General features: G+C 34.5%; 1 protein-coding gene across 5 annotated transcripts in view; it reads right to left on the bottom strand.

Moving 5' to 3' along the window:
* Window positions 1–7,816: 7,816 nt before the first annotated feature.
* Window positions 7,817–22,408, bottom strand: part of RTTN (rotatin) — an 84,198-nt gene continuing 69,606 nt past the window's right edge. For 2 of the 5 annotated variants that reach the window (XM_084511389.1, XM_084511390.1), the window contains exons 41-49: window positions 20,521–20,626; window positions 19,360–19,454; window positions 16,205–16,282; window positions 15,180–15,306; window positions 13,240–13,436; window positions 11,442–11,709; window positions 10,125–10,228; window positions 9,706–9,772; window positions 7,817–8,281 (exon numbers count right to left, since the gene is read on the bottom strand). In XM_084511389.1, the coding sequence (XP_084367515.1) occupies window positions 8,199–8,281; window positions 9,706–9,772; window positions 10,125–10,228; window positions 11,442–11,709; window positions 13,240–13,436; window positions 15,180–15,306; window positions 16,205–16,282; window positions 19,360–19,454; window positions 20,521–20,626 (1,125 nt within the window). In that variant the 3' untranslated portion in view covers window positions 7,817–8,198. Of the gene's footprint in view, window positions 8,282–9,705; window positions 9,773–10,124; window positions 10,229–11,441; window positions 11,710–13,239; window positions 13,437–15,179; window positions 15,307–16,204; window positions 16,285–16,550; window positions 16,699–19,359; window positions 19,455–20,520; window positions 20,627–22,408 lie in introns of those variants that run through there. The other 3 variants (XM_084511391.1, XR_014690381.1, XM_084511392.1) reach the window with 3 other exon arrangements.

The following is a 22,408-nucleotide window of genomic DNA, read 5'->3' as shown; positions in this document are numbered from 1 at the left end:
GCATTATGCTAGACACCACCATTGCCTTCCAAGCTGTTCTCTGGCTGTTTGCTGTGGATACCCCACCACTGGCTGCAGAGAGGGAGAACCCCACCCCACAGAGGCAGCTGCAAGTAGCATGGTGCCCCAAAACCCAGAGTCCTCCCCACTGGTGGCTCTGCACCTACTCACATAATAGCGGGCCCATCCATAGAGATTTTTCATACACAGTTCATTATGTTCAGTAACTTCTGACAGCAGAAGCGTTCTTACTCAAGTGTAGCTTTTATATTAGGTCATTAACCAGTAGGCAGGGGAATTTGACATTCCTTTTTTTTTGAAACTAATTTTTAATGCTGGAAATAGTACATTTTGCAAGTGCAAAGTAACCACTACAAAGGGTTTAAGAAATTGTTTTCCAGAAATAATTTCTGGATTAATGAGCAGTAGATGTCTTAAATTACACAAATGGATTCGAAATTATACCAAAAGTTTCAGAAAAGTTGTGAATTCCAATAACACTGCTTCTACCTGCAGAAGTTTTACATTAGCTCTTGAAAAGCATTTATAAAAAGCTTTCAAACCACAGAGAATCTGATCTTCAAGGCACTGAAGCATGTGCATAGTCTCAGGATTCAGGAAATTCCAGGTTGGGAAAGGCTCTGAAATTCAGATAAAGTCGATTTAATTGGATATAACTTAAAGCTTTTGTTTGGGCACTGTTATTGTGTCTGGAATACATCTTTCTGGAAAAATCTCCCAATGGGCAAGAAACCTGGGTGACAGAGAGTGAGTCATAACCTAGTTGCCATGGCAATGGGAAATGGCTCCCTGTGCAAATCGTCAATTACGAGAGCACTAGAATCATAGAATGAAGACTGATAGGAAAGAAAATTTTCTCCTTGATTTTGTTAAATTCACTTCTGAAGTGGAAGCACTTTGAGCTTTTCTAAAATACCCTACATTTGGATTTATGTGATGAGTACTGCTATTCTGATATTAACATAGTGGTTGCTGCCTCAGTCAAGAATACATTTTTCCCAATCCAACTAAATTTTGAGCACTGTATTTTCTTCTGTGAGAAGAGCTTTTGAGGAGTTTTTGTTTGTTTTTGTTTGGAATTCTTTGGTGTTCAGGTTTTGGTTCATCATTTGGTTCAATGATTGGCGCCAAGACACTCTAGCTGATCTCTGAAGTAAGTAGCGACCTGTGGTACAGACCTCACATGGGAAATTAAATTGAGGAGATATGACCTTCATGTTAAAAGTTTAACATCATCTAATGATGGTTTTGATGAAGTTTAGACCTCAACTAAATCGGCTGGCAAGTTTTTCATAACACACATTTACCATTCATGGATCAGAAACAAGGACAGAGGTTAGCTTTCAGTTCCCTGTACCTGTAAAACACCAAATCCCAGGCAGCGAGGACATCTGCTCTCTCTCCATGAAGCTTTGCATTTAATGTTATGGAAGAAGTGAGAACTGAGAATACTTGGCTTTAAGAGACATGCCTTGCTGTTGACGATGTCATGTATTTCAATATCAGGTGAGGTTTCTGAAAATTTTCATTAATTATGAAACATTTCTAAAGCTGCCTTTTTATATAAACAACACCTGCGAAAGACTGCAAGGTATGAAAGTTACTCATGCTAGTGAACATATCTTGTATTATCTACATGAAGCACTGAGAATTGCCAAACTGCATTCTGATGGCTTCAAACATCTCAAACATTCAACTTGCTAGCACTGTTATTTGTTGAATGCTACTCTATACTTTTTGTTGGTTTTAGAAACACTTCTCATATAGAACAAGAAAGAAAAGGAAACATACAGTTTTACCTGCCGGTAAGAAGCAAAAATTAGCTCTTCCAGAAAGTACACATGGATATGTATTGCTTGAAAGGTCAGATCTACTTTTCATTAGTCATAAGAACCTGCTGTAACCTGTGCCAAGCTTGCCTAGTTGATTGAGATATGTCACACACACACAGAGAGAAGACTTTTTTCCACAAAGTTTATTTTGAGCCTTTTCTATTTTAGAAAATATTTTTTATTTCTGTGTTCTTTTGTGCTGCTTTTGGCAAATGTTATGTCAAAGACAATGCTAAATTTCTACTTTTAAACAGTAAGTTTGCTATAAATTATTTTATAGGAAGCAATCGTATGCATGATTCTTGGGCTCTTGACCACAGGCTTAACAAAACTTTCTCAGCTTTGATACAAATGGTCAGAAATCCCATTATTGAGTGATTCTTCTGAAAGCAGATGTGACCTGGCCAGCATTAATTGTGAAAGAATATACAGCAGATTTGCTTGGTCCTCTTTCTTCGTTTTCAAAAATGTTGTGCAACTGAACCAGCATTCCACTACAATGACTCACAAATGAGTGAGAAAAACGATTAGCTTCTGTATACCCAGACCAAGAATATCTAAGGCACACCTAAAACAGGTTTTCCTTCTATTTCAGAAAGAAGTAAGCAAATTGGAACTTGGCTGCATTTTTTCCTTATTGCTACTAAAGTTAGAAAGCACATTCAGCCAGAACTTTCCTGCTCTAATTAAGAAGGATCAGTAGTCTTTGACCACTGTGTCCTTCTAGGAAATGTGGGTGAGTGCAGTCTGTTCTCTCACCACTTAGGTGAGACACCCTGTCCTCGTGGATTCTAAAGACAGCTCTCAGCCAGGCAGGCTTTGGGCTAATTCTCTTCTAGCATGATTTTACTGTGAAATAGCTGCTGAGTTCTGAAGATATTGTTTATTTCAATTCTGAAAGGTTATATGGTTTCTTCCCACTGTATGCCTTCAAATCTCACAACATCTCTGCAATGATACAAGTTATGTTTGGATAAAATACTTAGTTCATCGCACTCTGTGAATAGGTGCAATTTAGAGTGAATAAAGCATTTTTGATTGTGATGATTATCTGTCATGGCTATTTACTGTGATAAGTTCTTGCACTGTGTTTGAAAGGGAAGGCAGCAAGTTTAGCAGAGTTTTCAGTCTTTTGCAGATAAAAGCATGTTCTGCAAGTCGTAGGGTGCATCTCTGACAGGTTTGAAAATACCAGAAGGGGCTTTGCATGCACCACCCCTGCTTTGTAAAACCACAGATCAACAGACACCCGTCAGCTTTCTGAAAATCATCGGTTTCATTTGGCAGCGAGACTTACTGTTAACCTCTGATATTTTGATGAAATCATGTGAACGCTGGCCTTATGAAGGAGAAGAAATGAATTTTGCTTAGTAAAAAATAAAGAGCAACACAAAATTGTATATTTTTCAAAAGAACAATAAACAGTATTAAAACATGGTTCTATGGTTGAGTTTAAAAACTCAACATTATATTTCAGACTAGTGTGATAATAATGGCTGACAATTTAAATGGCATAATTTTGCATAGTAAGAATTAGAAATGCCAAATTAAATTTAAGATTCATGTATTGGATAGAATCGCTGACCAGAAAAATGTATATTTTTAGGCTCTTGATAATGCATTGTTATATCTAAAAGGTAGATAAAGGTACATCAAAGGTGTGCCAAAAACAACAAAAGACAATAAAAACAGAAAAATACTAATGCTGAAGTTACTCAAAATTCAAAAGCATTCTCTGAATAAAGTATAAAAATCTAACCATAAAATGTAATATGAAACAATAAAATTTCTTTTCCTAGCCTCTTGAGATTTCTTTATAGAACAGATTATTCTTACTTTCAGCTGAAGCTGAAAGGAAAAGTAAAAAATTAATGGAACAAAACAGAATCTGTTTCCAAACTCCAACTGGCTTACAACTTGTTCATTTTGAATAAAATTACAGAATCATACGCAAAAATCACATGCAGTACTGATCTCTTAAAATTACATTCCTGATCTACAACGATCTGTGGACACATGCCAAATATCTAAGGACCAGAATCTCAAAAGTACAAGCTTTCGCATACCTGTGTGTAAATAATGAAGAAGCTCAAATGATAACAAAACACTCAAATTGATTATTCAATATTGATTCATGAGTTTACAAAGAATTAGTACGTTTGTGAACCCGAGCCCATTTGTTTGATGTAAACCCAGTGCAGATTGCCACTCCCCATTTGGAATGGAAGAGAGTAGTATTGTAAGAATCTCCTCTTCCAGTGAAAATTGGACCAGTTTTCATACTTCCCTCCCACACTTAGAAAGGTCATGGTAGCTGAGTTAGGGCTGGCAGGTAGAACACACAGCAGAATACCAAACTGACTTGTAAAGTCACGATTGTTAATTTTAAGCACCTAGAACACCACGAATAAAAATAAGTAAGATGTGCCTATGAGCAGCTGGCACTGAGACCAGAGAGCATAGAATGACCCTCATCTACAGAGGCAAACCCTTCCAGGTTACCAAAGGGGAGACTAAGCAGCTATCGGGAATATTGTCAAATATTGTCATTAAACTGGGGACAATACTAGTTTGCACACCCCAGAACTCTGCCATACTTGTTTAAAACTGTTAAACATTCCAGGCAATCATCTTTCCTGTGATGAGCACTGGTTCCTGTTACTATTTAAGCTGCATTAATACTGATGAGTTAAGTATCTTCAATTAATTTATTGCAGTTACTGAATGAGGTCAAGTAATTAAAAAAAAATACAGAGCAGATGATAAATGAAGAATGCACATCTTCTACAGCGTGGCCCAGGAGCAAAAATATGAGTTAAAAGGATTAAGGTATTGTGAAATTATACTTATCACAACTCAAGCAAGGGTAGTATAACTGCTATGACAGTGGTGCAGCTGTAAAATAACTCTAGGAGGCCATCTGTGGGAAAGATGTGAAGGGATGTTTATTTTTATTTGTTAACAATCAGAGGAAGCCTAGTCCCCCTAGACAGCATTCTTCAGATCTTTGCTAACCATTTTTAATTTTTTTCCCCAAAAGGACAGTAAAAAACTTCCTTGAAGGACAATCAAATTTGAGAAGCTGTCTCACTTAACTGTGAAGGGAAATCCTTACATAAAGCTGGGTCAAAGTCTCAGTATAGAATTTTTCCCCTTTACGGTCTGGCACGGACAGCTCAATCAACCCCCTGAAGCCAAAAGCCTTTACACATCTTAAGTAAAAGAAGTTCTGCAATTTGCAAGTTTGATATTGAGTGATGAAAAACTCTACCAGGGGTCATATAGTTGCTACGACTGAGTGATACTGTCTGATTTACCAGGAAACTAATAGTTGCAAATCTCAGGGGGGAGGGTGGAGGGGGTAATGACTTTCTCGTAATTGAAATCTGAGAATTTTCACGTGGGCTTGAAAATCTATTACTCAAAAGTTTGAAAACTTCACTGGTAAATCATGACAATGTATATATTCGCATGAACGTGCCCCATACCAAAGCCAAATATGATTTGTTTAATCTGCAATTTTTTTTACCACTCAAGTGGAAATGAGTTCCTTGAAAGCTTTTAACATGCAATAGATGACACAGTCTTTGATAAATGTGAAAGCCTCATTTGGAGTGGATTTTATGTATATATCTCTTTCAAATTTAAAATAAATTCCTACTTGATTACAAACTTCTAAAAAGAGAAGGCAACTAAGTAAGAGTTAATGCAAATGGTAATAGTGTTCTTTTGGATAAGGATTTGAAAAGGAAAAAACAAGCTTGCATGGCCATGCCATTCATGAGAGAAGTTAGATTAGGAAGTTACATTAGAGGAGTTAGATGCATGATGAAAATTACCTTTTAGTTTAAAGTCTTCTCTGAAGACTTTGTACTCAAAGTAAGTATAGAGATTTGATGCATGAACTCTCAAGAGGCTTTTTTTTTTTTTTTTTTGATTTTCCTGAGGAACAATACCAACCACCAGTATGTACTGATGCCTTTGTTAATTGCCTCCCATAATTGTAAAAACGTTACAAAATACAGAGAAAATAGAGGTTATCTGTCTCTGCTGAATTTTCAGATAAACACAACACTCAAGCTTACTGTAACAACAAATGTACTAGCAATTTGTCTGGATTTTTTAACATGAATAATTTCTTCAAGAATTTCTACAGCTCAGTAAAATAGAAATGTTTAACAGTAGTCAGGCATCCTATTTATTTTATGTTCTTATTACATTGGGTATGTATTTAATGAAATCATTCAACTATAGCTAGCTTATAGATATTTAAAAAAAACAGAAATCAATATCCACCATCATGTGAAGGAACGTTACCTTAACTAAACAGTTTTTTCTCTGTGCAGACTTAAATAATTCAGATGTGAGAATCAGTTAGCTACCAAAACTACAAGACTTCAAACATCTCTTGGTTTGCAATCTTCAAACATCTCAACTTGCAGTTCCACTTCGAGAACATACTGCTTTCTTTACAAGGCTAGTGACTTCCAGCATTGTGGATCTCTAAAGACATTTTAATAATCAGACTGGAAAAAAAAAAAGGTTGAATAAGCTTTAAAAATGCAGTTCTACTTCATCTCACCCTGAGTATTTCTGCACTTTGAAAGAGCTCTGACAATCCTTGCTAAATTTTAGGTTACTTAAACTGAACATAATTTGGCATTGAGTGCTCATTTTTCTTTTGTCTCTGAAAAATCAAAATGCATTGTGTCACAAAGCAAAGTCACAATCTGCATTGTGACTTACATCTCGACTTGAGAGACATCATCAGGGTTGAGTATGCTGAAACACTGAAATAACTTTTTGAAAATCTTTGAAATAATCTTGCTAATTTGAAGGGGACATCCTGCAATAGTATGAAATGAGAATGACAGCTTTTAATAACCATTTTTCAAGTAACAATAATTATTCAATGCATAAAGTGGAAAAGAGTCAGGCTTTGATGGCCTCTTTGCTTTTTGTTTTGTTAGGGAGAGGAAGGTTAGCTGATAATTATATATCTAGTAATTATTTAATACAGCTGTTATAAGCATCATGGTTTTGTCAAATGAGTAATACCAAATCACACATTCTACGTCATAAAGACACAGAATGGCTTGAGTTGGAAAGGACATTAAAGACCATCTCCCACCCTGCCATGGGTGCTCAAAGCCCCATCCAACCTGGTCTTCAGCACTTCCAGGGTGGGAGCACCCAAAGTTCTTTGGGCACTGCTGAAACAAACAAAAATCCCCTGTTTTGTCAGTGGAAAACATCTTTTATCACTTGGTTAGGTAGAAAATGCTAGTGACAGATAAATATGGCATTGCTACAACTCTTTTAGAGACATTACCAAAGTTTTGCTATTTGCTCGCTTCTATCTCTCCCTGATTTAACATAAAATTGTATGTGTTGGGGGAAACTTTAAACACTCTGCAAATATTTCAGAAGCATGTTCTACAAAACTGTCTTGTGTTCAGGCATTAACGTATACTTCCCTCAAAATCATTTAGTATGTAATACTGAAAAGCATATGACCATAGTTACATAGTAGCAGATCAAAGAAAGCACAGGCCTGGATAACATCTTGGTGTTTGTTTTTATTTTTTCCTAAAGGAAAAGCTTTTGGAGTGTTTATGAAATGGAAAGTAAAAGATTTTGTTTCAGTATTTTCTATTTTCTATGATGTTGTAACTAAAACTGATGCACATACCTCAACCTGAATAAACTGATTATCAGCATATCTGTCACTTGTAATATCACTAAGTGAGAGGGTTTTTTTTTTAATTGTTAGCATTTAAAAAAAATGCAGCAGTTTTAACTGAAAGCTCCTTCAAAACTAAAACTCACATGCTGCTGTTCTATACCTAACAGGCATAACACAACATGACTGGCAACACTACAAGTTCTTAAATCTAAGTATATTTCCACTGTTCTTATCTGCAACATTATAAGTTATGATCCACAGACAACATACGCTGATGTGAATTAAAAAGCAAACAAAATTTTATTAAGACCAAACTGAAACCACAACTCTAATAATTTACAGTAACAATTTCAATGCATAATTTAAGAAGATTACTGATTTTTCACATCCTTTTCCTCTGTACATTCATTCTCCTGTGTACATACTTTACATAGCAGCATCATTATAACTTCCCAGTTGGGATTACAGTACAGTCTGAGCCACAACTAGTGCAACTTCTTTGGTTCAAAGTGATCAACTCCTTCTTCAAAGGCTTCATAAATTTCTTCCATAGCATGCATGCTACTTTCATAAACCCATGAATTAGAAGTCCTTTCTTTAAGTTTCAGGCTCCCATTGAAATCTGTCCAATTTCAAGATAAGAATTCATCTGATAATCATTAACAATCAAGAAGCTGCACAATATTCTCTAAGCATCTTATGTAGTAGGCATTTAGCTCATTCCCTTCTGGCTGTGGAGTAGCTAAAAGGAAGAAAAAACAAGATGTGAACTTCTCGCTGATTCTGAATAAAAAATGAATATTTTTATCAAAGATCATACCAAACACCTTGCTAGAATTCATCCTATTTTATAAGTATATCCACTATGTTATGAGTAGAAAATTTAGAACATAAAGTATATGTTGCAAAGTCTGTTTATTGTTGTTGTTTGCTTTTAAAAGGCTGTAATTAACCACATTTCCAAGACCCCATTCAGTTGTAACAAAAAAAAAAAAAAAAAAAAAAAAGGTGAAAAATGCCTTGTGATTCTTCTGTGTTACAATAAGGTAATCCCTTGTTTTTCTTAAAACTCGTCCTTGGGAAAGGCAAAGTATGAAACGAAAAAGAACAAGAGGCATGTTGAAAAATGTATCCATTTGTACTTAGAACAATCTACCATTTTAGCCATTTTTATACCATTTTAAACCATTTTGTTATAATGTAACATTGCATCATATTATTGATATTGCATATTACATATAATGCATATATATATTGATGGTTGACTTTGTGAAGGATGAATTTGAAATGGCACAACGATGAAATCAATGGATTACAATTGCACAGGATGAACTATCATGATCCGTTCTAGTATCTCCTACCTATGATACTGTCAAGTAGTGCTCGATGTAAGCAGAAATTTTGTGACAGAAATTCTGTCTTGCAAAATACTGTGGGAACAAGCCTCTGCACCAATGAACCTATTTGATTACAAGTATAGAGCAAATGAAATCAGCAGCAAAACATTGGCTCAAAATTACACTTTTGCATGTGTTTCTAAGATCAGAGTCTGATGTGACTAACTACAAATCCACTGTTACCTACTAAAGCTGCAACTCCACACCAATGTTTGAAAATCATTTCAAAATGATTTTCTCTTGAGCTGAAGATAGCAACCTATCATATAAAAGCTATTTAACCTATAGTTATCTTCAGTTACTTGAGGAAAATACTCAAGGTTTCAATTAACTCATGGTACAGACTGGTACAATGTTCTGTTATGATCCCTAATCTATGTAGCTGAATCAAGTCAATCTGAGAACTGTTAAGCAAAGTAGATGCTAGATGAAGACTTTCTTTCCACTAAGTTTAAGAATTAACACAAAAGCATAGCATGTAGCAAAGAAAGCATTTTGCTGCAAACCAAATCTGACCTGTTCTTACAAACTAACCTGAGATTTAAAATTTAAAAATTTGTTAACCATAATACTATGAAAGATACTTGAAGTACTCAAAAGATGCCTAGCTAAAAATCATATCTGTACTCATGATTTTAGAGATGAAAATATCCCCTCAAAATCTTATAGGAAAGCAAAAAAAAATATCGTGAAGATATAAATTAAAATGCATTAGTGAGCTACTTGATGGAAAAATACATAATTGACATTAGATGACATTTAAACTTACTCTTCACTACAGAATAAGCCTCATCTATTTTTCTCCTTATTGATGGATTCTTCAGAATCACTTTTGCCTGAAGCACACACAAACAAAATAAAATCACTTGATTTTTCCCCCCATGTTAATACTTTAACAGCAAAGTTAACTCCTTTGTTTTAAACTAGAAAATGACAATAATTAGGAATATGAAATGCTGGAATTTTAGCAAATGACTTTGTCATCATCCAGAATGCATTTATATAAGCAGTCTGAAATCACACAGGGCAAGTTACTTACTATGTTGTTCAATCCCCCCAGCCTGATCACCTACGTTATTAACATAAGAAAATGGAATTGCTGGTATAAGCTTTATTTTTTGTTTACTTAAAAGATTGCCATGTATAACAGTAACATTACATTTTTTCAAGTATTTTGCAAATACTAACCTTCTGATAGTTGTGAAGCAAAGCCCAAAGTGAAGCTGCTCCTATCCTCTGAACTGCTTCACTATCACTTTCCAAACAGGTAGACAGCACTGCAACAGCCGTATCTAATGAGACAAAAACAAAACAAAAACCACCCTCATCTAAAAATATCATCAAATATATACGTCTCTATTTTTATCCTTGGAGCGCACTTATTTCTATGACAAGTATTGGTATGGAAGAAGAATTACCAAAGTTATATTATCAGATTGATTAAATTTAAATATGCTCACAAAATTGAAATTAGTGTTTAAAAACACAGAAAAAACAAAAATAATGCTGAAAAATAAGAAATTGGTAACAAAACATGCACATGTTATGCACAGCCATCAGATATGCACTGGAACTGAGGAAGCCATAAAAGGTTTTTATAACTCCCAGTATCCACAACTTGAGCCTATCATATCAGGATAGAAATTAAGATGTTTCTATTTTCCATAGTAATTACTACATAGGTTATTTTTAACTGATGAGAAATATTTTAACCCTGCCGTAGGCACCTTAATTTTCTAGTTTAATTTTCTAGTCTGACTCTGAAACCTTTAAGTCTCTTCAAGTCAGATTGTTCACTTCACAAAATGCACAGATAATGTACACTTATAATTAAGGCAGCAAATCAGTATTGCAGGGGAAAAAATGACAAGGATGGACACTATAAGAGACCTGCTGAGTCTCTTATAAGGAAAGCAGGAGCATTCTCTCTGCAATTAAGTGGGAGAAAGAAACATGCCCTTTACAAGCAACTGAGAAAAGTTCTGTCCATGTTGTTATATTAAACACATATGTCATGATCATAACTTCACTGTTATTATAAACAGTTTCAGCACATGCCAAAACATAAAAATTTGCGTCAACAACTTTGATTCGCAGGAACTAATAAGGTTTTGTCCAAAGTTATGAAAACCCAAATATTCAATAATTCTAAATTAGATTGTTTCAGACAACAACACATGGAATTCTTCGGATCTCCCTCTAAAAAATCAGCTGTTTGAGAAAACTGTAAAAATACTTTAATTCATGTTGAATTACTATATTCAAATGATCAGTCTCATGATATTTTTTAAATGTTTTGCTTTTCTTTTTGTTACAAATTCTTGTTTTTAAGACCATTTCTGACAAAATATTAGTTCTATAAAAACTTCAATGAAAATCATTTTAGTATTACTTAGATAGGCACTTCTATAAAGTTCTTGGTCAGGAACCCAAATTACAATGAAAACATAGCATTTTTGAAGATATAATATTTTCTAATAGCTTAAATACCATTTAGGCACTTACCATTAGCTAATATTTTGGGTTTATTTGGTGGACTAAAACAAATGTTATGTAGAATAAGTAGTGCTATATATTGGCTATTCTTGTGCCTATTTTTACACATTTCCACGATCTGTTCTATAAAACCATCTATCTTCATAATCATTTGCTGTCCATCTTCTCCAAAAGATATGTTCAGTAGCAGCTTTAGCCAAAGAATACATATGTTACTAGGATTTTTATGACTTCCTTTTGGTAATGAAAGGGACAAGAAGTTCTGCAGGAAGTTACTCTGTCAGAAGGAAGAAAAAAGATGTTAGGATATATATAGTAGTCCATATTTTCTCCGCTAATGTTTGACCTTTCAATCTGTATGCTTGATCAAAACCTAGTACTGATGTTTTTATTTATATACTAACGTTTTATTTAAATATAAATATATAAACATTTTAATATATATAAACATTTGTGTTATATATTCGTTTATATATAACTTTAAAGAATCTGTATCTTGGTTAAAAAGTTAATATGGTATATGTAATCATTTATGTAGTAGACACTTAAAAATTGGACCAACATAATACATTTATTTGAAGTACAATTTATAACACTACATAAGCGTTTTACTTTGTGCTTAGTGTTTTTGTCCCCAAATGAGATAGAAACAATATAACTGAATCAATGCAGTATTACTGTGTATACAGTATACTGTGTTCTTGATTACTTACTTATACAAACAAGTGTTAAATGTATAGTATCCTCCCCTTCACAGATAATGAGGGGGCATTGGGAGGAATGTTTGATATGTCAGGGGGTCATATCAACATCCAGGGGAACCTCAACAAGCTGAAGAAATGGGCTGACAAGTATCTCAAAGTTCAACAAGGAGAAGAATGTAGGAACAAACCCAGTACATGCTGGGGGCCATCCAGCTGAAAAGCAGCTTTGCAGAAAAGGACCTGGGAGTCCTGGTGGACACCAAGTTGAACATGAAAGACATCGAGGCTTTGGAGCGTGTCCAGAGAAGGGCTATGAAGCTGGTGAAGGGCATGGAACACATGTCCTATGAGAAGCAGCTGAGGGAACTGGGCTTGTTTAGTCCGGAGAAGAAAAGGCTCGGAAGACCTTATCACTCTCTACAGTTACCTGAAAGGCAGTTGTGGGGAGCTGGGGATTGGCCTCTTGCAGATTACTAGAGATAGGACTAGACAGAATGGATTCGACAGAATGGATTCAAAGTTGTGCCAGGGGAGGTTCAGGTTGGAAATCAGGAGAAATTTCTTCTCAGTAAGAGTGGTTAGGCATTGGAATGGGTTGCCCAGGGAGATGGTGGAATCACTGTCCCCGAGGGTGTTTAAGGAAAGGTTGGATGTGATGCTTAGGGACATGGTTTAGTGGGCAATATTAGTGGTAGGGGATGGTTTGACCAGATGACCTTGGAGGTCTTTTCCAACCTTAACAATTCTATGATCCTATGAGTCAGCAATGTGACCTTACCACAAAGAAGGTTAAAGGTATACTGGGCTACATATTCCCAGCAGGTGGAGAGATGATACTTTCACTCTACTCAGTAATTGTGAGGCTGGATTACTATGGCCAATTCTGCACCTCACCCAGCACATGAGAGACATGAGCATACTGGAGAGTCCAACAAAGGGCCACAAAGATTAAGGGACTAGAGCATGTCATATATGGGGAAAGGCTGAAGGAGATGGGACAGTTTAACTTTAATCACAAGATACTCCTTAATAAAACCTCATACTTCAATATGAAGAGGAAAGTGCATATATGACATTGTGAAAAATCAGTAAATATTATTTACCTTCTGAATAATGCCTTTACAGTCATGAGACAAAGCAAGGTTAGAAAGAAGATTGAAGACCACCTGCTGAAGTGAGCTGTTATCATTTGATACTTGAGAAGCCAATTTCAAGATGTTATGCATTAATGAATTGCCAGCTGCACTTCGTACAGAAAGTGATGGCTGTCCACTGCTGACCCAACAAAGTGAAGTACAACCTTAAGGAAATTAAACATTTATCAGATGAGGAACGTACATATTCATTAAAAAAAAAAAAAAAAAAAATCTATCTAAAGAGAGGCTTAACAGTTCAAAGATCAAGCTGGGACTTTTAAAAGGATTTTTTTGTTTTGTTTTGTATTTAATTCCTTTGAACCACAGTGAAGTAAATGGGATGTGCTTTGAATAGAAAAGTGACTCAAATGGAGCACTTTACAGGAATAGCAGTCTACTTTTCTAGAATCTAAGAGTTTATTCTGCTGTTAAAAAAAGTCATTGTTCTGTCTTGGAATGTATCCTGGTACATTATATCCAAGGCATTATAAAATTGTGTGTCATGAGAATCCGAAGTGACCCTCTGAAACTGGTTCGCAAATCTTGTCTGTACTCTGAAACTTTTATTTTCTTAAAGTACTTTTCTGAGAAACGAGTGTTGTCTGGAGCTATCATTACTTTGTACCACAGTACCAAGCAAAATACTATACTACAGGACTACAAGCTCAAATTAGCACAGCAGCAGGGAACAAGTAAGTTGCCAATACAATGTTTATGCATGAATGTGGACATATACATTTTAATTTAGTGGTATTTGCCAACTGCAACTGTGGTTAATTATTTACATGGCAAGAGTAAATAAAAACAAAATAGTCTTTAACCATTACAAACATCTGCATCATTTATTTGATTGCACTAAGGGAAAGCGGTTAATCAGCTCAAAGTAGATAAGTAAGTTTGAGTCACCTCAAAAATCAACAACAATGAACATAAAGAGAAAAACATTTATCCAAAACCTTATTAGCAAGAAAAATACAAATATAGCCTGGAGGCAGAGGAACAGGAAAGACCATCAGAACTTTAAGCTTGATTTCCGGTATATCACAAAGCCTTATATTCCCTGCTTTTAAATTTATATCCTGTGTGTGGCTAATTTTTGCATGCATTTCTTAAGTCCGTATTAAAAACAAAAAACAACAATACCTCATTATGAAAAAGTACATTGCAAACTGATTTGAGGTCTGGAGACATTAACTTAAAAAGAATGTAAAAATGTTCAGTTATGTTCTGTTAGTATATTTTAACTAAGCTAATTCTTAAAGGTGTATTGATAGGGAGAAAACAACATACTTATATGGCACTCTTCAAGCAACTAGCAAATTGTTATCTCAGTCAATAAACCAGGTTATGGAATGAGGCTTCTATTAGCAGGGATAATTACTCTGAGAATTTCTTCAATTAAAAAAAATCTTTACACAAAATATACTTTCATCAAACACAAGTTAACTAAGCCCAATATATAAATAGAAGAAATATAACCTGGAATTAAATTATAATATTGAATAATTCAAAACCAGAATCTTCTCAATAAGGGCTTAAATACAAAGCGTATAAAATACTGATATACTGTTCTCAGTGATACAATTCCCAAAGTTGTATGTCTATAGTATACTACTCAGTTTGGTAGGGCTTTCAGAGTAACCCTCAAATATGGTTTGAATTAAGTCTTATTTAATCCTTTAACACACCTGTATTCTTGTTAAAACCAATAGAGTGAAAAAAAAGTCTTGAATGTATTGAAATCAAAGCTGTTGATGTACTTTGATGGACCAGACCAGTGCTTTTATACTCTGCTCTTATGGTAGAAATTGACATTCTTTTCCTTTTATGCTTTTTTTTTTTTTTTAATGCTATCCTAATTCTTTTAAAATATGTTGATGTATTACATCACAGAGTGACTCTCATACCTGCAGGATAGTTTGCCGTGTAGACACAAAGCAAATGCAGAGCAATTTCCATTGAGGAGTCATCTATTAAAAACCATGGCCATAACAAATTCAGAACAGGAACAAGATGAACTTTGAGTGCTGCCATCTATGAGAACATAAGGAAGAATGAAAACTATTTTATTAAATACGTTGAAGTATAAACGAAGTGAGAAAAGCATACTTTTTATCTTGTTGTGTCCCATTAGTTTGGTTTAAAGGACTGTATAGAGAGAAGCAAAACCCCACAACATTAATGAAAGATCCATGATTCCAACAAGACATTTATAGCCATTGTTCAGTTGTTCGTATTTTAACTTCTTCAGTGAGTATCTTGAAATTCTTTTTAGTAATATATATGCCTACACTTTATAAACCATACAAACCTTAGTATTAAAATATTTTGGCAGCAAGTATTTTTGTTTCAGGTCAGCTTCATAATATATGGTTACTGAATATTATTTGCTAGCTATTAAATTTAATGCTCTGGAGAATTATGTCAGTAAGCCAAACTTGTTTAGAACCACTCTGAAATGTTTTAATTACTGAGAGACATGCAGATAAAAGTAAAGATTTATTCACTCCAGCTGTGATTGTTGAAGAGCTACCCATTCTACAGTTTTATTCTACTCCAGTTAAACTAATTGGAACTTAAAAACCATGGAAATAGAAGAATGCAGTTCTACAGAGCAAATAATAGAATAATTCAATTATCAACAACAACGTCCTTCTGTCCTTCAAGAAAATGTCTCTGCAGATCCTTGATGAAAACAGGAAAAATGCTCAATAACCTCATCTATTTTTTTTTCCTTTGTGTAAAGGTAAAGTTCTTGATTCTAGAAAGTTCTTGATTCAAGTTGCATCAGTGTAGCCGAAGCACTGGTATATGGGAACCTTAGGGATAAACAAATTGCTAATGTAGGCCTATAATTTACATGGTGTTCTGTATACAAAAAGGGGACTAATACATGCCTTCAAGAAGGGCACCTCTGGAAGGAATTACTTACTTTGCATTCTTCGTTCCGAAAGAGGCAGTTTCTAAGGAGCTGCATAGCACATCTTAATTGCTTGTTAAGGCTATCCTCCTATTTAGAGAAAAATACTTGAAGATCATCAACACAAACAGAATTCATTTTGTGCAATGAAGGAAACATATTTCAGTGGAGCTGTGCAAATCTAAGATACCAATGTTCACGTCAGATATCTTCCACAGAGTTTCCTTCTGATTTCAGGTCAGATTAATCTCAGCTATCTTAAAACATTTATACTAAAGCCATTTACAGCAAGTTACTTGAACGCCTCCTCCTGTCTCTTTCTAACTCACATTAATTCTAAGGAAACTGACCTGGCCAAATGCAGAGATCTGTAATGCAGAGCTCCATTTCTCTTATCACTAATGTAGAATTGGAGGGAATGCTTTCTGTGTTTGATTTGTTCCATCCTAAAGAAGACATCTAAAAAGTCAGATGAATCACTTCATAACAGAACCAATTTTTCTTCCCTAAACAAGATAAAACAAGGATAAAAACAAGGATAAACTAACTCTATCTTGCCGATCTCTGTATTTGGTCAGACCAATACATCCTTATATTCCCTGTGTCTTAGCTCCCTATCCTTAATACAGGAAAGTTTCCAACCTGGTAAGAATAGTACAAAGATAAATACAGCCCTTTGAACAGTGAGGTACTATACAGACATTCAAGTGAACAAAATACCTATCCTTATGGTAGTGTTCTGACAGTAAAAGACTAATGATGGCTGACCTCTAACAAGGTTGATACATAAAACCAATTCTGAAAGTGGATCTAATTCCAGTAAGCTTCTTCAATCCAGAAGACTATTTCTGTTTTATCAAGTATAAAGGAAAAAAGAGGTAAAGTAGGATTCATGCTTAGCCCCCAATAATGTGAAGAAAAAATGCTTACTTATAAATCACACTACGTAAACTTGCCGACAGTCAAAAACAAAAGGAATACATTACAAACATATAACTGGTATGTCTCATTTTTAACTAAACAAAATGCTATTCACAAAGTTCCTTCAAGAATTTCTTGATGGATTATTTTATTTAAATAAACAGCAATAAATCCTACAAAATGTCACAGGTTACAATTAATACTTCAGATGTAAGCTGCTAGCTGTTTAAAAATTAGATGGTACTGATGGCACTGTTTATTTATTTATTTATTTATTTATTTAGGATATCTTCATTTTTCACTACAATCCTCCTGTTTCCTCCACCACCACAAATGAACAACAGCACACTTACACATGATGCACCAACCTACAGTCCCAGCTCAATGGAGAAGTCTGTTGTCTTCTGCAAATTTTTTCCAGAGAATTCTTCATAGAACATAAAAAAAAATCCTTCTGGCTGTTTAAGGTCACCTTTCTCAGAGGATTTTTTTCTTCATTTTCTTTCAGATTTTAAATTCCTTCCACATTTAACAAGATTCAAATGTCTGCAGCTTCCCCTTCTCAGCCCAATAAATATAAAAAAACAAGCTGACTCCAACCTCAACGGGCATACCCAAAACAAGAAAACTTTCAGCCTATTAGCCCTCCTTCAAGGGATAATAAAGGTGTTTAGGAGATTTCAAGAAAAATTGTGACCTTCAAGTCTCAGGGTCAATCTCAAATTCTTTTAAGAGGTCATTGTTACAAAACACACTTCCATACCCTCACAAATGAAGGCTAATGTCTGTTTGTGCCAATGCCAAAGAGAAAAATTCTATCCAGCTTAAACAATGCAGACCTATCCTGCAGAAAGATATTTACTACAATTGCTGCATCATCTGGAATTGGATGAGATATCAAATTTGACATCAGAAGTCATTGCTTGTATTTTAATAATACTCTTAAATGAAAATGGTAGAAAATAGGCAGATTGCAACAATAATCCCATCAAACTGTTGCATGATAGTAAATAGTATATGTCTAGATATGGTAAGGAAGAGCTGGGTCATAGTACATGTAGAATCTGGAATGATTGTAAGTTAAATAAAAGCTAAACAAAAAGACTTGGGAACAGTGAGAATGTGGGAGTACGGGTAGTGGAATAAGCACAAGTAAAAGAGCACTGAAAAGAAACTAATGACAGGGTAAATTGAGTCAATAAGAGATTGAGGCACCCAGTCCAAGGATGTAGGACAGAAAGACCTACAGACCTTCCAGAACTGGAAGCCAGATAGGATGAGAACTTAAAGAATATAAGAACATAACTTGGATGCACAAGTAGAATGCAACTACCTGTGGAGTGGCAAGGAGATTGACTGAAACAGGAAAAGACAGAAAATGGTTAGCACCAACTGAAAGACACAGAAAGAAAACCTGAGAAATAGAAAAATGTCAGAAAAATTAGTTGGATTGGGCAGGACCATGACTGTAAAGGATGAAAGTCCAGCTATGATTGAAAAATAATACAGATAATACAGGACTATTAGACATTGTTGTAAGCTAAAAAAATCATAAATTGCAAACACTGACAGGTGGAAAACAGATAAACGTGTGTGAATATTTGGAACTGAACTCCTGAAGTCTCAAACAAAAGCTCTTTTGTTCCTGGCTTCAACCAGAATGGGCTGGCTGCTAGTTCAGATACAAGTGGGAAGTCCTGAATCCCACAGTTAATAAAAGGGACATGAGACAGAAACACCAATTCAGAGGCTGATCATGCATTGTACTTCACACACAAATTACTTAGATTAAAGAAAATGGGGGCTTAAAGTTCTGCAAAGAAAAGCTGTCTGTCTCTGGGGAAAACAAAGTGGGGGGAGAGGGAGGAAGGCTTTGGCTGTGAACACCCAGGACTGGTACCTGAGCAGCTGCACAGCATGAACCAATGAACTTTCTGCCAGACCTTCCTGAACCAGCAGTGTTCAGCAGCATTGCCCTAATGGGAAATTGAGAACTAATGAACATAACTCTGGGTGTGAGAGCAAGTTGATGAAATAATCAAGTTCGCAAAAGCTCCGTAATCAGGGACTCTTAAAGAAGCCCTATTATCCAGAAGCACCACAAGCTGTCATTTACTCTGACTCACCTGTGACAGCTACCAACAGTATCCATGTCAATGAAAAAGAGGGTTGAGAAGTGCCATATTGTATCAAGGTGGGTTTTGTTTGTTTGGCTAGTTGTTTTTGTTTGTTTGTTTTTGTGTTACCTTTTTTCTCTGTGCTTTCCCAGGCTTTAGAGAATCCAAATTCAGCTGTGCATGAATATGTTTCATCTGTTCTACACAATTGTCTATCAGGTCAACTGGAAGACAAAAATCATTAATATTTAGAAGATAATTCAAAATTAAGATAGAAGATAATTCATAATTAATTTTAATTCCTAAAAAAGGAATTCAAAATACCCTTCAAAATACCCTTTTATGAAATTTCAAAACTACTGAAAAGAAAACAAAAAAAACTAAGAAGATGGGTTACTAACATCTTCTGGCAATACAACAATGGCCATTATGGAACATAAAATATCTTGCTTGCAATGATCTTGATTGCTGTTACCCTCCTGAACTGAAATTTAAAGATTCAGTTCTACAAATTCTGTAACTTATAATATTTCTTTATATCAGAAAATTACTACTACAGTTCCTGAGATGGATTTTGTCTAGTAGAACAATCTTAAGAACCAAAAATATAATGTCCAAAGGAGGGACTTATAAGATGGAAGGTGGAAAATAATTTTTGATTAATTCTTTTTATGATCTTTTTCAAAATACTCCTAGCTCTGTATTAGTTACAAGTCGCTGAAACAAGACAGACAGTTGTCAAAGATGGAGACTGTTAGGCTAGCATATGAAAATGAATTGGGAAGAAGAGGAAAACAAATCATAATTCTTCAGCTTATCTTCAACAATGCTGCATAGAAGACTAAAACTTCAAAAGGTTAGGGCATGCATTTATCTCACTTAAGTACTTCCCCACCACAGTAGATTTGCTACATGCAAGGTGAGACAAAGAAAAGCAGATGTTCAGTTCCCTAAGACCCTCCTAGTGTGAAGAGACCTCCAATTTTGAATGAATGAATATGCTGCTAGCTGTAAAAGCTCACAGCGCTTCTCATTTTAACATATAACAATTTAACCATGAAGTTTTGGACTGGACAAAACAAAGTATCTGTAGCTGAAAAAGTTTTAATTATTTTTAAATTATTATTTTATTATTTATTATTATAATATTTATTATTATTTTAAATTTCTCCATTAAAATATGCAAAAAATGCCTCTGAAAACTAGGTCTTTTATTTTGACATAGGACATAATTTAAAAACTGTGAAATTTGATTTATAAAGCATTTAACGTACATTTTTAAATGCTCACCTTCTAAAGCACATTTCTGGGCGCTTTTACTGACAGCCAACAGAGACAGCAATGCACTTACAGCAACTTCCTTCAGCACATCTTTTGAAGATTTCCTTTCACAGACCTACAAATAAAGCAATTTCATCACCATAATGAAAAAGTGATCATATTAAAAGTAGCATTCATATTGTAAATGTTACCAGAGTCTATATGCTCATTCTGATGATTCATCACTATTTTCCTATCTGGAATTCTCCCTCTTTAAATTCATGTTTATAGTTTATTTACACTGAAGTGTTTTATTATTTTCTCTAAGTAAAAGAGATATGAGAGTGATGGAAAGGGAAAATATTTCTGAGCCCACTCCTTTTATTCTTTTCTTAACATGCTACTTTCCTAAAGCCTCAATACTGGGATTCCACAGACCATTTCTAATATTCAGGAATACTATTACAGACAACTTACTGACATACTTCAGTGCAATTTGACTTCCCTTCAACAGAATGAGAAGGAACATTACATATCAGTGAAATTATTTAGAGTAAAAATATCATTGACCCAGACAATTTTAAAATACTCTTCCAACAGGATAAAAATGGCAGCGTATTTCTGTACCCCTTATCTTCGTCCTTGTTATTACCTCGCATTTCTAATAATGTAAATATAAACTCTATACTTTCAAAGGAATGTATTTGGAGTCATTTAACAAGAGACTTAAACAACTGAGAATTGTCTGTGCTTTATATATTATCCACTGGGGAATTTTGTCTGTCTAGCAATTTTCCCCCAAAATATGTTTCCCATGTAAAATGAAAATTGTATATAATGTAATCAGAAGAATATAGTAAAGTTGGAACTGATGCTGGATTATGGCAAAGGAAAAATATATTTTGAAGTTAGCCTAAAATGCAGCATTTAAATAAAAGCTTACTTCAGCCAAAAATCTTGTAAGTACCTAGACAAGGACTACCTAACTTTTTCACTGCTACACATACATCACATATTCAGCCTCTTATTTCCCTCTGTCCTCTAACTAGTAATTGTCTAACATATCTTTCAAATTTTAATATGCAATAAAATACCTGTGTTTGTCCTAGGGTTATCACTGATTTGTTCAGTGCTACCAGAACTAAAAACATCAAGAGATAAGGACTAGTATGTTAATGACTTAAAAAGAAGACAATTCAATATAGACAACTGACAGAAAATAAATCAAGAAAGCATGAACCTGGGACTTCTGTGATTTAGTCATTCAGAACCTTTCAGCCTGTTAAGTTGCTACTTGTTTATATATATTTTTAAATATTATAATCATTAAGTAAAAATGAAACAAAAAAAATCAAACAACAAAATGTATTTCCCCATCAGTCTCTTGGGTGTTTTCCTTTGATTAAAATACTACATGGTCAGTTAGAACTGATTAAATAACTACGCTTGGTTGTACTACATTTGTATATATATACATATATATACACATACGTTTATATATTTTTTAAGCTTTCATTTTGTCTATTTTCTAAATTTCACCCTAAAATCTACCAAAAAGTCCATCCTTTTTTGAAGCATATTCTTTTCTTTGTATTTTTCCTTATTCTGCAATAAAGATTTGCAGATTATAATAAAAAGGATAATTTATGTCAATCATAGGGAACACATAATAATTAATTGATGACTGCCTACTAGATGAGGGGAAAAAATAGCTATATGTAAACTCATAACACCTTCAAATAGCAGATCCTGTGGTTTTAGCTTATTAATATTATGGCATTAAAAAGAGAATGGACACCTTCAATTCTTTTTGTAGATTATGATTAATAAGTTTAAGATGTCCTTTAAATCTTCAGCAGATCTAGCTATGTTAGTCTGCACCCACTAAGTTAGTTAAAGGGGAGATTACATACTTTAC

The sequence above is a fragment of the Aythya ferina genome, assembly GCF_964211825.1.
Source record: "Aythya ferina genome assembly, chromosome: 2".
In the NCBI taxonomy this organism is placed as follows: domain Eukaryota; kingdom Metazoa; phylum Chordata; class Aves; order Anseriformes; family Anatidae; genus Aythya; species Aythya ferina.
This window is presented reverse-complemented; position numbering and strand designations above follow the sequence as displayed.